This window comes from Thalassophryne amazonica, chromosome 15, assembly GCF_902500255.1.
Source record: "Thalassophryne amazonica chromosome 15, fThaAma1.1, whole genome shotgun sequence".
Lineage (NCBI taxonomy): Eukaryota > Metazoa > Chordata > Actinopteri > Batrachoidiformes > Batrachoididae > Thalassophryne > Thalassophryne amazonica.
This window is the reverse complement of record NC_047117.1, coordinates 67,645,024-67,660,747: the sequence shown is the minus strand read 5'-3', so window position 1 is coordinate 67,660,747 and position 15,724 is coordinate 67,645,024. Positions and strand designations below refer to the sequence as shown.

The following is a 15,724-nucleotide window of genomic DNA, read 5'->3' as shown; positions in this document are numbered from 1 at the left end:
CAACATGGGTGGAGCAAATGAAACCCAGAGACGCACACCTATCTTGAAGTTATCAAGGAAGCTAATGCTAACATGTTAAGCAACCTTGATTTGGGAGTTTGATTTTATATTTTTCAGGACTGGGTAGTGGTTCTTATATTGAGTAGCTTTGGGGTGAGTATTAAAAACCTATGACTGACATATTACCTCAACAGCCCCGGCACCACCAGTGTAGCTAACATTACCAAGCTACGGATACCTGCAATATAATGCAAACTTTCAAATTAAGTAACACTAAAATTTCACTTAACACAAATTAAGCACAGAATTCTTGGAAGACAGACTTTTTAGATGGTCTGTTAGTACAATTAACTACACGGAAAACAATAATATCTAATATTTGTAATGAAATGTTCAGAAAGGACAAACATATTCAACTTCACAGCAGGTAGCGCCCGCTGCTAGCAGGGCCCTTGACCTGGCACACTAGCTGTCATTCTGAGCAACCAATACCTTAATTTCTCAAACCTTTATGGCTTTAAATTACTTAAACTGATGAGTTCTATACACATTCATCCCTCACACAGTTGTCATGAACAGGAAAAGTAGCTATGGAGACCAAAACTGGCTTTTGTGCCAGACTGTAGACATGTTTATGCACTGGAGGTTTCCGCTTGATTCTATCCTAAATATCTCAGAAGACCAATTACAATATGTACTGGCATTAAAACGTAGCCCCAGAATGTGACTATAACAATGCAAATAATGTAAACAATGTGATGCATTTTTGTGATTTTGTGGGGACTTATATTCATAGTTCCACACATTAAACACAAGCTAACAAAATATCACCTTGATTGCACAAATGCATGTTCTCAGGAAAGCAAACAGCTTTTATTCTTCAGAGCAGATCTAAACATTGTAGATGAAACATGAAATGGACAGCTGAGTGATATTAATTACTGACAAAAGTGGATCAAGAATCATTATCCTTATCATTGATGGCTTAAACATCAGTTGTTCACTGAACTTGTAGCAGTTAAAGTCACCAGGAATAGAAAAATTTTCACTTTACTTGAAGGTATTGTCATAATAGCGACATGACACTGTCAGAGCTGTTACATGACACAGTCATGAATGTGTGATTCAAGTGTGTGGTTGCACTGAAATTCTACACGTTTTTGGACATTGACAGCAGATCTATGGCATCCACTGATATTGACTGTACACATCTCTGAGGGTAGACTACTTCTGTTGAGTGTAGAATTCCCAACATGGTTCCAAACCCCCTGCTTGTTTCCTGTTTATACCTGCTCTGCTCCCCCCAGGAGAGACGGATCAGCTGTGTGTTCAGCTGATCACCAGCTGAGACAGGCTGAAAGGGACAAATGGAAAAGCAGAGTGGGAGTCCCTAAGGACTAACATCAGGAACCACTGGTGCTCTCTAATGGCAAAGACTGTATGTAGCTGTCAGTGATTAGCTCCACCAGGGATAATGTTATGTTTTCAGATGGATTCAAGCAGATTTGTGGAAAGATGGTGCATATGGCAGGAAGGAGTTGGTTAAAGTCTTTATCATTCTTGCCTTATGACATCACTAAGGGCCCCTTCACACATAACACAGTTGAAGCCGAGGGACGCACGAAGGAGGAATTGCATGCCACTTGTGAAAAATCGGAGCTGCCTCAAATGCCTCGTACAGCTGTCACCACAACACATGCACTCTACATTTGTGTGCTGCTCGCGCCTGTAACCCATTCCAAAGGCGAGCAAGATGAGGTCGCATTTTCAGTTGATCATGTTCACAACATTCGCATGGCATGTTATGCTGCACGAAATCATCGCCCATGTTGCACCGTGGCCAAATGACGCAGTCGAGGCAGCCTTCACACCAGCAGCCGAAAGACAGCGAGTGCCCATTCGTAAAGCAAAGATACTGCAAAATTAATCAACTTCAAAATATGAAATCCTGTAATACTGTATATGGTAAAGCACGATAAATATTAAGCAATGAGGGGAAAAAAGTTAATTTATCATTTTAAAATGAAATTTGGCTTTTGAGTAAACTATCTGATGGATTTACAGTAACATGCTGAGTCATCATTTCTACAATGTAATCAGTTTTTTTCTTAATATGAAAATGTCACCTACTTTATTTATTACATACTTTTCCTCACTTTTATTTATTTTGTGAAAACTTCAAACATGAGTTTTTTTTCCCCAACCAATTCCGAGCAGAATTGTTCTTTTAAGATTTTCAGGTTCAACCTTAAAACTATCACTCCCAAACTATTTAGAAACAAAAGAAATACCAGTTAATAATGTTCCATGTAACGTTGTGTGACATATCAATATACACATATTGGACCTCATAAAAGTATCCGTTGATAGAGAATATATTTTACTCTGTAGACTATCGCTAATCCCATAGCAAACAAGCTAGGCAATGCTGGACATACTGTTCAGCCTAAGTGGCGCTTGCTAATTATTTACAACATTACTGTCCCTTTTTTGTTAGCCTGTCAATCAAACATTGATGAAGCTGATGTCTATAAGAGCAAAATTTTATAAAGTACATAGGACCTTTTCTGGTTGGAAACATGGACACACACACACACACACACACACACACACACACACACACACACACACACACACACACACACACACACACACACACACACACACACACACACACACACACACACACACACACACACACACACACACACCTTCATCGCCTGCTAATTCCTCCATACTATTCATCCATGTGCGTGTGTGTGAGACAATCTACTGTGTCATGGTCATATGGCAATACGGACCATTTGGCAGAAATAAGGTGATTTCTAAAGTGAACTCAGCACCAAGTTATTGCAAGCTTTTAGTTTCTAATAAAATAATGAAAATGCATATTGACTGGTTGCCATTATTTCAAATAACTGTTTCTCTTTTGGAAAACTGAAAAAACTTGAACTGGTTGAAAGCCTTGTTTACAAATTTCAAATTATGACTATCTGACATACTAATGAAAACCCCCCAACATTTGTACTCAAACACTTTAGATGTTTTTATAATGATCCTGTCTGTTGTTACCCTCTGCTTTCCTCTAGTGTCTACCCTGGGTTTGGTTTTATTATTTACTGCAGTTGTCTTCTCTTCTGTGTGTATTTCCTAAATATTTGCCGTGTGCGCATTCCACTGCTTTGTGCTTTGCGTTTATGTATTTATTAACTCCCAGTGTCTTTGATTCACTTCCTGTTTTATTTTGGCACCACCCCTTTCCTTGTTAACTTTCTTCCTGTGTCTCTCCCCAGCTGCTGTCAATTAGTGTTTACCCTTATCTGTGCCCCATTTATCTGGTTGTCCTCAGTGTATATTTATACCCCTGTGTTCACCCCATGTGTTACTTGAATGTTGTGTACTTTTGACCTATTCTTGTCCTGAGATTTCTTCTTGTTTCTTGTTGTGTATTTTTGAGACTGCCTGCCAGTTATTGGACAGTGTTGCTCCTTACTGATTGCTTTCCCATGTATTGACCTCTGTTCCATGCCTGGCTCTGACAAATAAAACTGTTTCTTATGCCAACCCATCTCTTCCCTGCGTTAGGGTCTCAACCATCCAGCTACTCGTAACATTACATTCAAGCCAGTGAAAGATCCCACAGAGCCACCCTAAAGATGGATTTGGACTTTTGGTTCCTATTACAGGACAAAGACAAGCAGTCCAAACAACTTTCTGTGACAGAAAAATTACACCAGCTGGATAAGCTCAAGTAGCACAAGCCCTCATCCAAGCCGGTTAAACCAGCTGGTTTAACCCAGACTTTGCTCGGGTAAGGGGAATTTTTACCAAATTAAATTAATTCTGCGTCTGCTACTGCTCCAGTCATATCAACTCTAAGAACTGTGCTCAGTATTTGGACAATGCTTGGTCTCTAGTTGACCCGTCTCTTCTCTGCGTTGGGGTCTCAGCCATCCAGCCACTTGTGACAGTTTTTGATACATTGTACTGGCTTTTGTTGCACAGAGTTCCTACTTTGGGGTTTTATTGTCTACACAGTATTTCGAAGGTATTCATTTTTGATTGTGCACAACACAAAAGACTCTACTTGTCAATGTAGATGTTATTATTGAAAGGTCGCACATGGTGTGTGTGTGTGTGTGTTGGGGAGGGGGTCCTCATCTCTTTTGTATTCTGTATATGTGCTTTTAGTTACAATTCATCTCAATTGCTTGTGAGGTTTGCAAATCCAAGGTTTTGCTGCACAGTTCCTACCTCTCCCCACAGGCCATTATTTTTGTTTTCTGCTTTTACGACTGATGATCTTCAATATATATAAATATGCATATAATTAGACAACAAAATCAGAAATTAATCAAAGCACACCAGGAGGCTCTAATTCCTTCTTTATGAACGTGATAAGTTGTGACAACAGGGAGGATCACAGTTCTGCCACCACTATGGAGAGTTGATTATTTGGCAAACCGTGCTGCAGTCACTAGAAATGCATCCCCACCTGAAGCCATGGTGTCAGAGATGCGGTCATATTGTGCATGGAAATCTCACAGTTTTGGGATCTGGCCCAAAGATCCATTTCAAAATTCCATTCTGCTTCATTTAAATTTAAGCTGGCTGGACAATGGCACAAATCTAGCATCTATAGTATCTCTCTAAAAGCCAAGTGGCCTCTGTGTGTGTATACGAGGTCTGTTAGAAAAGTATCCGACCTTTTTATTTTTTTCAAAAACCATATGGATTTGAATCACGTGTGATTGCATCAGCCAAGCTTGAACCTTCATGCGCATGCGTGAGCTTTTTCAAGCCTGTCGGTTGCGTCATTCGCCTGTGAGCAGGCTTTGTGTGAGCACTGGTCCACCCCCTCATCATTTTTTTTTATTGCGAATAAATGTCTGAACGATTTGGAGCTTTGCTGCATCAATTTTTTTCCAGAAACTGTGAGAGACCTCCAGGTGGACACCGTTCGGAAAATTAATATGGCTTTCAGGGACGATTTTATGGGGATTACACAGATTAAGGAGTGATCCAGACGGTTTAAAGACCGCCCACAAATGCTGAGAGCGCGCCGCGCTCCAAGCGCCGATCGACAGGCTCAAACCCCGCTGAAACAACCAGATCATTTCCAACGTGAAGGCTTTGTTGATCCGGAACATCGTCTGACTTGGCGTGGATATCAGCACTTTTTCGGCACATTCCACTGTTACAGGAGTTCTTTTTCATGGAAAGAAAAGCGGAGGGACGCGCCACGGAGCCGTTCATTACGCGGCACAAAACCACCTCCATGTTGGTCTCACAGGACGGTTTTCAGGTGGATTTCAGACAGCTGTTGGTTGCTTTTCAGTTGTGTGATTATCCGAGAAATTGAGCATGAGCTGATCATGCCCCAACATGTCCCGTGAGGCTTCATCACGGCGTTGCTTTGCGCCATGCGGCTCCACCGCAACGCGCGGAATTCCGCTCCTCTTTTCATGACAAAAACTCCTGTAACAGTGGAATGTGCCGTTCATTTCTAAACTGGACGCTGTCTTGATCCGGTATGTCGTCTGACTAGCACAGGAATTGTGAATGACGTGGACATCAGCACTTTTTTGGCATATTGAGACAGACGTGCGGAGGAGTTCCATGCGTCGTGCAAAGCAATGCCGTGATGAAGCCTCACAGGACATGTTGGGGCATGTCCAGCTCATGCACAATTTCTCGGATAATCACACGACTGAAAAGCAACCGACAGCTGTCTGAAATCCACCTGAAAGCCGTCCTGTGGCGCGTCCCTCCGCTTTTCTTTCCATGAAAAAAACTGCTGTAACAGTGGAATATGCCGAAAAAGTGCTGATGTCCACGCCTTCTGCCTTTTTGTGAAAGTCAGACGACGTCCCGGATCAACAAAGCCTTCACGTTGGAAATTATCTGGTTGTTTCAGCGGGGTTTGAGCCTGTTGATCGGCGCTCAGAGCACGGCGCACTCTCAGCAGTTGTGGGCGGTCTTTAAACCGTCTGGATCACTCCTTAATCTGTGTAATCCCCATAAAATCGTCCCTGAAAGCCATATTAATTTTCCAAACGGTGTCCACCTGGAGGTCTCTCACAGTCTGGAAAAAAATTGACTCAGCAAAGCTCCAAATCGTTCAGACATTTATTCGCAATAAAAAAAAACAACAAGAGGGGTGGACCAGTGCTCACACAAAGCCTGCTCACAGGCGAATGACGCAACCGACAGGCGTGAAAAAACTCACGCCTGCGCATGAAGGTTCAAGCTTGGCTGATGCAGTCACACATGATTCAAATCCATATGGTTTTTGAAAAAAATAAAAAAGTCGGATACTTTTCTAACAGACCTCGTGTGTGTGTGTGTGTGTGTGTGTGTGTGTGTGTGTGTGTGTGTGTGTGTGTGTGTGTGTGTGTGTGTGTGTGTGTGTGTGTGTGTGTATGGCTTCAATCACGGAAAGACGAGGAACGCTGAAAAAACTGAAGCTTGATAGGACTAATATTTTTAGAGAAGTTGCCAATATTAGATAACAACAGTTAATAATAGATGTTGTACTGCAGTGCACCATGGGAGCTCAGGGTTTTAAATGTTATTGTTGTTCATGGATAGTTTAAGTGTTGTTAGTGCGTGAGTTATAATATACAATTACAATATATAATTGTAAATACATTAAAAATACATGGATGCACAAGAAAGTGAAAACACTTATTTCCATTGTGGTCCATTTAAAAATCAAATGACAAAATAGAAGTAATAATAAAATTAAATAATGATAATACTGATAATAATAATAATAGTATGTACAGGATAACAACAACCTAAAGAATTTCTAAACACATTAACATTAAAAATCTTGTAATTAACAGGAAATAAAAGAGTTACATTCTTCTTCAAAAACTGTTGAGGTCTAAGGTTGTAAAAACATTCTGGACTGGCACGCCATTCCAACTCATTATAAAAACTTTGCATAATTTATTACTACCATTGAAAAATGTCAGCTACCTATTTTATAAATAATTCCCAATCTAGAGCCCGTGGATCCCCATAGGCAACACACTCGTAATCTTTGTTTGCCAAATGATAAATCTGATCAATGATTTCACTGATTTGCTCTTTTTGGTGTACAGGACAACTGTATTAGCTTCATTTACTAGTTTGGGAGGTCTTGCAAGTCACAAGACTCCAGCATGAATCATGTGTTGCACAACGACAACAGCAGCAAAGTGATTTCCCAGGAATCACAGCTCTAAACAGAATAAAAGCAAATAATAAATGTACAGTACAACAATGCATAAAAATCCTCAATTAAATAGGTGATAATACAGAATTAAGGTGCAACTCATAGTCTGGGGCAACTTATATATATATATGCTTTTTTCCCCCTCTTCAACAGGCATTTTTTGTGATGGGTACAACTTGATCATGATGTGTCTACTGGTTAAGTGTTAGGTTTGAAACCATAGGATCCTTGGTTCAGATCCCCTCCAGACTAGAAAATTACTAAGGGCCCTTTGGACAAGGTTCTTAATCCTCCAGTTGCTCCTGGTGTGCAGTTGAGCACCTTGCATGGCAGCACCCTGACATAGGTGTTTGAGTGTGTGTGTGTGTGTATGTCAGGCATCATTGTAAAGCACTTTAAGCTTCTAGTTAATATGGAAAAGTGCTATATAAATGCAATCCATTATACTCCAGAAAATACAATACTTACAAGAAGGTATTCCATAGCATTCCTGCATTAAATACCAACCAGCTAGCTGAATTGGCAGATGATCTGAAACAAGACTGACCTTTAGCAGTTTGCCAATGAAGTTCCCAGTCATCCAGGAAAGAGATATCACAATGTTTATTATATAACAACTGGACTCTTTGTTAGTCTTAAAGATATTTCACCATTTTTCCAAACAGCTCTCAAAGAAGCTACAACCCCTGGCAAAAATTATGGAATCACCGGCCTCGGAGGATGTTCATTCAGTTGTTTAATTTTGTAGAAAAAAAGCAGATCACAGACATGACACAAAACTAAAGTCATTGCAAATGGCAACTTTCTGGCTTTAAGAAACACTATAAGAAATCAAGAAAAAAAGATTGTGGCAGTCAGTAACGGTTACTTTTTTAGACCAAGCAGAGGAAAAAAATATGGAATCACTCAATTCTGAGGGAAAAATTATGGAATCACCCTGTAAATTTTCATCCCCAAAACTAACACCTGCATCATATCAGATCTGCTCGTTAGTCTGCATCTAAAAAGGAGTGATCACACCTTGGAGAGCTGTTGCACCAAGTGGACTGACATGAATCATGGCTCCAACATGAGAGATGTCAATTGAAACAAAGGAGAGGATTATCAAACTCTTAAAAGAGGGTAAATCATCACGCAATGTTGCAAAAGATGTTGGTTGTTCACAGTCAGCTGTGTCTAAACTCTGGACCAAATACAAACAACATGGGAAGGTTGTTAAAGGAAAACATACTGGTAGACCAAGGAAGACATCAAAGCGTCAAGACAGAAAACGTAAAGCAATATGTCTCAAAAATCGAAAAATGTACAACAAAACAAATGAGGAACAAATGGGAGGAAACTGGAGTCAACGTCTTTGACCGAACTGTAAGAAACCGCCTAAAGGAAATGGGATTTACATACAGAAAAGCTAAACGAAAGCCATCATTAACACCTAAACAGAAAAAAAACAAGGTTACAATGGGCTAAGGAAAAGCAATTGTGGACTGTGGATGACTGGATGAAAGTCATATTCAGTGATGAATCTCGAATCTGCATTGGGCAAGGTGATGATGCTGGAACTTTTGTTTGGTGCCTTTCCAATGAGATTTATAAAGATGACTGCCTGAAGAGAATATGTAAATTTCCACAGTCATTGATGATATGGGGCTGCATGTCAGGTAAAGGCACTGGGGAGATGGCTGTCATTACATCATCAATAAATGCACAAGTTTATGTTGATATTTTGGACAATTGAAAGGATGTTTGGGGATGATGAAATCATTTTTCAAGATGATAATGCATCTTGCCATAGAGCAAAAACTGCAAAAACATTCCTTGCAAAAAGACACATAGGGTCAATGTCAATGAGCAGATCTGATTTGATGCAGGTGTTAATTTGGGGGATGGAAATTTACAGGGTGATTCCATAATTTTTTCCTCAGAATTGAGTGATTCCATATTTTTTTCCTCTGCTTGGTCTAAAAAAGTAACCATTACTGACTGCCACAATCTTTTTTTCTTGATTTCTTATAGTGTTTCTTAAAGCCAGAAAGTTGCCATTTGAAATGACTTTAGTTTTGTGTCATGTCTGTGATCTGCTTTTTTTCTACAAAATTAAACAACTGAATAAACATCCTCTGAGGCCGGTGATTCCATAATTTTTGCCAGGGGTTGTACTTGAAGAAATGAAGAATTGTCATGAAGACCAACAAGAAGTCCAGTTGCTGCAGAGTAAACCTTTGGATACCTTTAGCAGATTGTGGGTTACAGTGCTAAAGCTCTTCTCAGGTGGCTTAATAGTCAATAAAACTATCAAAGAATTGGTTTAAATAAGAGGTTTTTCAATGTGTAAGCTTCAGGCAGAACGTGTAAAAGTAAGATGCATAGTTCCTGTAAATTTTTGTCAGTCCACAATTACAACACTTCCACGAGTGAAATACTGATGACTTTGAAGAAACATGTCAAACAATTGTCCAACAATAACCAAAGACTGTAGTGTTTCTGAGCAAATGTCATCTGTACCACATGCTTGCTTATTTATTTTCAGCTGCTTCCTGGGGCGCCATATTGTTTGTGTTATGGTCACGTCCCCCATCAAAGGGAAGCTTTCACTTCTGCTCAGTCAGATTTGCAGGCCTGCTGTGATCACTACTGGTCAGAAAGTCTTGCTCTGCAGTTTGTGGCTACTTCCATCACAAAGGTCTCAGATTGTCGCCTACTGAACCACCATTTTAGCAGTTCCTGCTTTTGTTTAGACAGTGTCCATTCTGACCCCATGCATGCACATCGACACACTGCTAGCATTAGCATAGTCTTAACACTTTGGGTTGTGTTGGAGTTTTAGATGTGACATTTCAGCAGAGCAGAGCTTGCAATCCACTTTCCAAACCACTGACATGTGTGTTCCTCCACCTACCTGTCCAACCAATGTGAAGTTAGTTACCCTGAAGTAATATCGAGGTGTCGTATCAAAAAAGCTCCGCAATTACATGAGGCAGCAGCTGCCTGATAAGGGAGCTATGGTGAAAATCCGTGCAGTAGTTTTGATGTAATCCTTAAAAACCTATAAAGTGAAATCCTATAAAGTGCATCAACTTGCACTGACCTGTTCAACTGCTCATTAAAGCAAATTTCACCCATCTGAGGGAGAATGCCTTGTTGGTGGCAAAAGTCAGAGAAGACTGGTCAGACTAGCTCAACCGAGGTTTTCAGAAGAGCATATCTGAATGCACAACACGCCAAACCTTGAAGCAGATGGGCTACAGCAGCAGAAGACCTCACAGGTTGTGTCAACTAAGAACAGGAGACCGAGGATACAGTGGACACGGGCTCAACAAAACTGGACAAATGAAGACTGGAAAAATATTGGTAGGGTGAGAATTCAGCATAAACCACATGAAACAACAGTTCAGCCTGATGGTCCTGGTGTGATGGTGTGCCAAGTGGACAATGCTATTATGTCTACATAGACCAAAATTGCTGAGGAATGTTTCCGGAATTTTGCTCAATCTAAAAAAAACCATTTGCTTGACACAAAGTCATTCCAGCAATACTCAAGAATCTTCTGAAACAGCCTAGTACCAGTGACATCAACCTTGCCTTGGGTCACTGGTTAGCATCCAAGTCTTTCATAAATGTAGTAAGACACAGAACACAAATGTCTTGGACCTTTTTTCTCCTGTGAAGATACCGGTATCACTAAACACCTTTGTCCAGCAACCTCATGACTCCATGAGGTCCTTCTAGGCATCTCCCAACCTCAAAGGCCAAGGACTCAGAGACATGAACATCACCGCTCAGATAAGTCAGTCCTCTCTACAAGTTCAATGCTTTCACTGCATGCAAATATGTCTGATGACCGAGTCCAGGAAATGATTCAAAGCCTGGATCTTAGTATTGATCCAGGACAATCACAAACCCAGACATTCCAATTCCTTACTCAGCTTTTCAAGTGCTGCAATCAGGGAATCCATTGATTCCACAAGATGTACTTAATAAAGGGCTGCTGAGTATGTGACGACAACAGATATTTACCAACGGAAATTAATTTTGCAGCAAACGTCATCACTATTGCTCCAAACATGTTTCTTTCATCTTTCATCTCCTTACCATCTCCAAACAACATGAGGATGGCGAGATCCACAGCTCTTTTCCAGCCCGAATCCTTCTGGATGGCGATGCCATAGCCAGTGGAGGCGAACACCTTCCCACTCCCGATGGTGACTAGCTTACAGCCCTCATCTCTGCCGGCCATGTAGTTCAGCACCGCCGCATCGTAGATGAAGGCGTCCAGTTTGCTGCCAAACACAGTGGAAGGAAAATGAGGAAACATGTTAAAAATACACTTGATGTAGTGACGCTGAGTGGTTCAGTGTGTTTGACTTTGTTCACTTTTATGTGTTGAAAGGGTGCTCAGCTATGACACGCAACCTTCAAACAATGCGTGGCTGCTACCACACTGTGTTCAAACATAACATTCACCTAGTGTGACAGAGACAGTGGATGGAAAAAGCAGAAGGTCAGCTATTAGGTAGCTGAAAGAGTGAATGTTAGCTCAATTTAGCAGCAATCACAGGCTACACTGCTATTCTGGGTTGCAGTCTGATGTTGCACTGCTCTTGTTCTCTCCCTCCTCATTTGTTCCATCATCTTTTCTCTGTATTGCATCATTACAGTCCCAACGCCGAACCTCATCACATCCCCAGCTGTCTGTGCATGTACCACACTCGTCTCTTTCCTCACCCGGTCTTCAGACTATACAGAGCTTCATCGACATTCTTCTGGTGGAAGCTGGTCATGTAGGCATGCATATCCCTGTAGTTGTTACGGATGTTGCGCTCCGTGCTCCCATTGGGAACCGTGCCAAACCGGAATGGCGGTGAGAATTCGTTCGGCTTTTGGAACTGCAGCAGGGGGTAGATGTAGGGGGTGGTGGTAGTCGTAGGGTTTGAGAAAGGAATCACACAGAGAAAATGACAGAGCAGTGCTCGTTAGTGTGGAAAAGGCAGTGAGCCACATCAGATAATGTTTATTGCACAGTTGAAGCAGAGGTACAAGTGTAGAAAAGGAATGAAGAATGAAGTGAAGAATGAAGCCAACACGGAAGTTTCAAAACCTACAATTCCTTATATGGCCACTTGAGGCTGCCTCCAAAAACAAACCAATCTGCTTAGAAAGCCATGTCAAAATCTCCAAATTTACATCAGCAGTAAACAAGAGCTTATTGCAAAAAACAAACACCCCCCCAAACCACCCCTTTTTTTGTCTTTATAGCTAGTTTTCCTGTTCATGACAAATGTGTGTGTGTGTGTCCGTCGGTGGATGTATAAGTCTTCAGTTTAAGCTATTTCAACCCATAGAGTTATGAATAAATAGGGGCCTTGTAGCTTTGAGTGACAGCTAGCTTGCCAAGTTGAGGGCCGTGGACACTAGCTGCTGTGGGCTCGACCATGTTTGTCCTTTATGAGTATTTTATGACAAATACCAGAGATAATATGGCTTACTGTGTCATTAATTAAACTAACAAGTCATCTAAGAAGTTGGTGTTCCAGTATTTTCATTGAATAAAACTTTGGTATTATTTAATTTGTATGTTAGCACTAATTTGCACATATCAACAGCTTGGTAATGTTAGCTCCACTGATGGTGCCATGGTTACTGAGGCAACATGCCAACCATCGTTTTCAATACCCACACCCACGCAACCTGTTATTAAAAACCACTCCCCAGTCCGCAAATCTACTAGTTAATAAATCTTCCAAATTCAGGTGACATAGCCTGTTAGCCTAAGCTAATTTAGTAAGTTCGAGATAGGCGGTCATGCTCAGTTTTCATTCATCAAGGTCGTGTTGGTGTTGTCCACACGCTACTTCTTTACCCATTTTTGGGTTGGCCAGGAGTTAGGCGGGGTCAAGCTCTGCCAAGGTTGCAATTTTTGGAGCCACCCAGTTTACAGTCTACAGTCTATGTTTACACTCCACCTGAAATACAAACAGTGGTAGCCTTGAAGTTAATGAAATAACTGCTTCAAACAATGATTCACTGCAAAATGATACAAATGCTTCTCAAAACGATTCATATTTTGAAACACTCAAAATACTAAACGAAACAACTACTTCAGAAAAGATGAACACGGTTCCAAATCATTGATCCACAAAACAGTTGCCTCAGAAAATGATGGTTCTGAAGTGCTCAAGTCAAAGTTAAACAATTGTATCAGACAACTAATTGTTTTGAAATTCCTGAAAAAAAACACTTAGCAGAAGGATTCACGTTTTTGAAACTGCTCAAGACATTACGTGAAACAAAACATTTTCCTGTTTAAAAACACTTGAAACACAAATCCAAATCTGTCCATCCACCCTTGAAATGTTGTTTTAGAAAACAATGAATAGTTTCAAAACACGTTGACAGGCCAAACAAACTTCATAAAAGGATTGCCTCTTCCAAACATCTCGAAACAGTGCACAAAACAGTTGTTTAATCTGTTTAACATACTGAAAAGACCAACTTTAATAATTATTTCAGAAAACGTTGAAGTGTAACGGTCACATCTAGCGGAATCAGAGCCACCTGATTCCTTATTTGAAACTATTCACAAACCCACTCTGCCCCATCCTGACCCACATTACGCAGTTAAACCATCACGCTGCCTTCACACCTTTTTGTCAGACAGGCCTGACACCTGGTCCACGTACTCCTCCTGGATCATGAAGGCGGCCAGGTTGGCAGTGTAGGAGGCCAGGAAGATGACGGCGAAGAAGGCCCACACTGACACCATGATCTTACTGGTGGTACCTTTTGGATTCTGCACGGGAACAGAGTTGTTGAAAACCAGACCCCAAAGCAGCCAGATGGCCTTTCCGATGGTGAACGAGGGGCCGCCGGGCTCTGGGAGGCAGAGTGACAGAAGAGGAGCAAGAAGACAAAGAAACATGACAACAAGAAAAAGGATGCGGGAAAAGCAGATCGGCTTTCCCAATCACAGGTGTTGCTCAGCTTTGCATTCACTCATGACCGCTGTTGTGAAAAGCGCTTGACGGATGACAGCAACAAAGATTAAATCGACTCCCATCTTTTAGTTTGTCAGAGATGGCAAGATGAGCTGCTCAGCCCATGACAAGCTGCCGTTACACGCTAACTATGTGCCACCTTCTTCTGTGGCAGCATGACAAGGTAGCAGGATGGAAACAAAAACCTACTGGATCTCTGTGGCACCAGAGCCTCAGAAAGACAGAGGGCAGTGGGTGGATGCGCAACCAGCAGCCTACAATTATACTTGAGCTGAAGACGCGGTATAGAACAACAGCTTTACATAACCTCAGTGTTAACCCGCACAGCCACAATGTGTTTTCATTGGACACAAAACTCAGTATAACTCCAAACCAAACACCATTACTGGATAAAAAAAGCAGCGAGAAGCCATAATATAACACTTCAGATTTTGCCTTCAGCGGCTGCTATTGTTGCACGCTGAAGCAATTCAGAGAGTAAAATGGAGCCAAGTGTATAAAAGCCAGAGAACAGATTGAATCTGAAGCTTTGATTTTGATGGGCAAAGTGATTTGAATGGCCTGCTGGAACCACATTTGATTGAACTGAGAAATGTCATTCCATCCAGCTAGAAACCGCAAAACAAGATCATTTCAACATACAGTAATAAATCTCTTTGGGGTATTTGGCACTTTTGCAATCATTCGCCCTATTGATGTTTCAAATCCCGCAAAACTTCGGAGAGGTCACCGCGCTGCGAGATCTCAGTACCATTGAGAACTGCATTGAGACGCTCTGATCGGGCTGCACTTTGACCGCTACACATGGACAACACCATTAACATCGCAACATAAAACTATTTTTATATTGTGCCTAAAACTCTCATGAATATTTTCTCTGGGTTTATAGACATTATTGCGTGTGTTTTATGTAAACGTGAGAATCACAGGCTGTCTCTCCGCTATTTTCAATGGGAGCTGCTGTGAGCTACGCTCACTTCCTGATCCTGTCGTTCTAGGGAAAAGTGAAGTTTGATTATTGTTCTTTACAACACTGTTTGTCCTCTTTGTTCCAGACTAATATATATATATATATATATATATATATATATATATATATATATATATATATATATATATATATATATATATATATATATATATATATATATATATATATATATATATATATATATATATATATATATATAAGATGTGTGAAATTCTGCTTCCATTTATTAAATTCCACGCAGATTAAATGTAGCAGACACATTATTTGTTATAATTGTTTTAGCAAGTTTTCAGGGTATCATGCATGCAGTCTCTTATTAACGTGATGAAAAGCATAAAAAATACATTCTTGTAGTATAATATTCATTTGTAATTGTCATCATGTGGATTCTCTATGTTGTTTTGACTGCAGCGACTCTCTGGTGCGCAAGGGATTATTGGATACGTCAATAGGGCGAATATACATGTGATGGCATCACAGTGGTGTGATATTTTGAAAATGCTGTCACAAAAAGTAGCT

At 40.7% G+C, this 15,724-nt stretch overlaps 1 protein-coding gene across 1 annotated transcript in view; it reads right to left on the bottom strand.

Annotated features, from left to right (window-relative positions):
* LOC117526169 (glutamate receptor ionotropic, NMDA 2B-like) overlaps nucleotides 1-15,724 on the bottom strand; it is a 93,955-nt gene that overhangs the window by 17,997 nt on the left and 60,234 nt on the right. Inside the window, 3 exon segments of the mRNA XM_034188204.1 lie at nucleotides 11,312-11,499; nucleotides 11,945-12,105; nucleotides 13,863-14,092. Of these exon segments, the coding sequence (XP_034044095.1) occupies nucleotides 11,312-11,499; nucleotides 11,945-12,105; nucleotides 13,863-14,092 (579 nt within the window).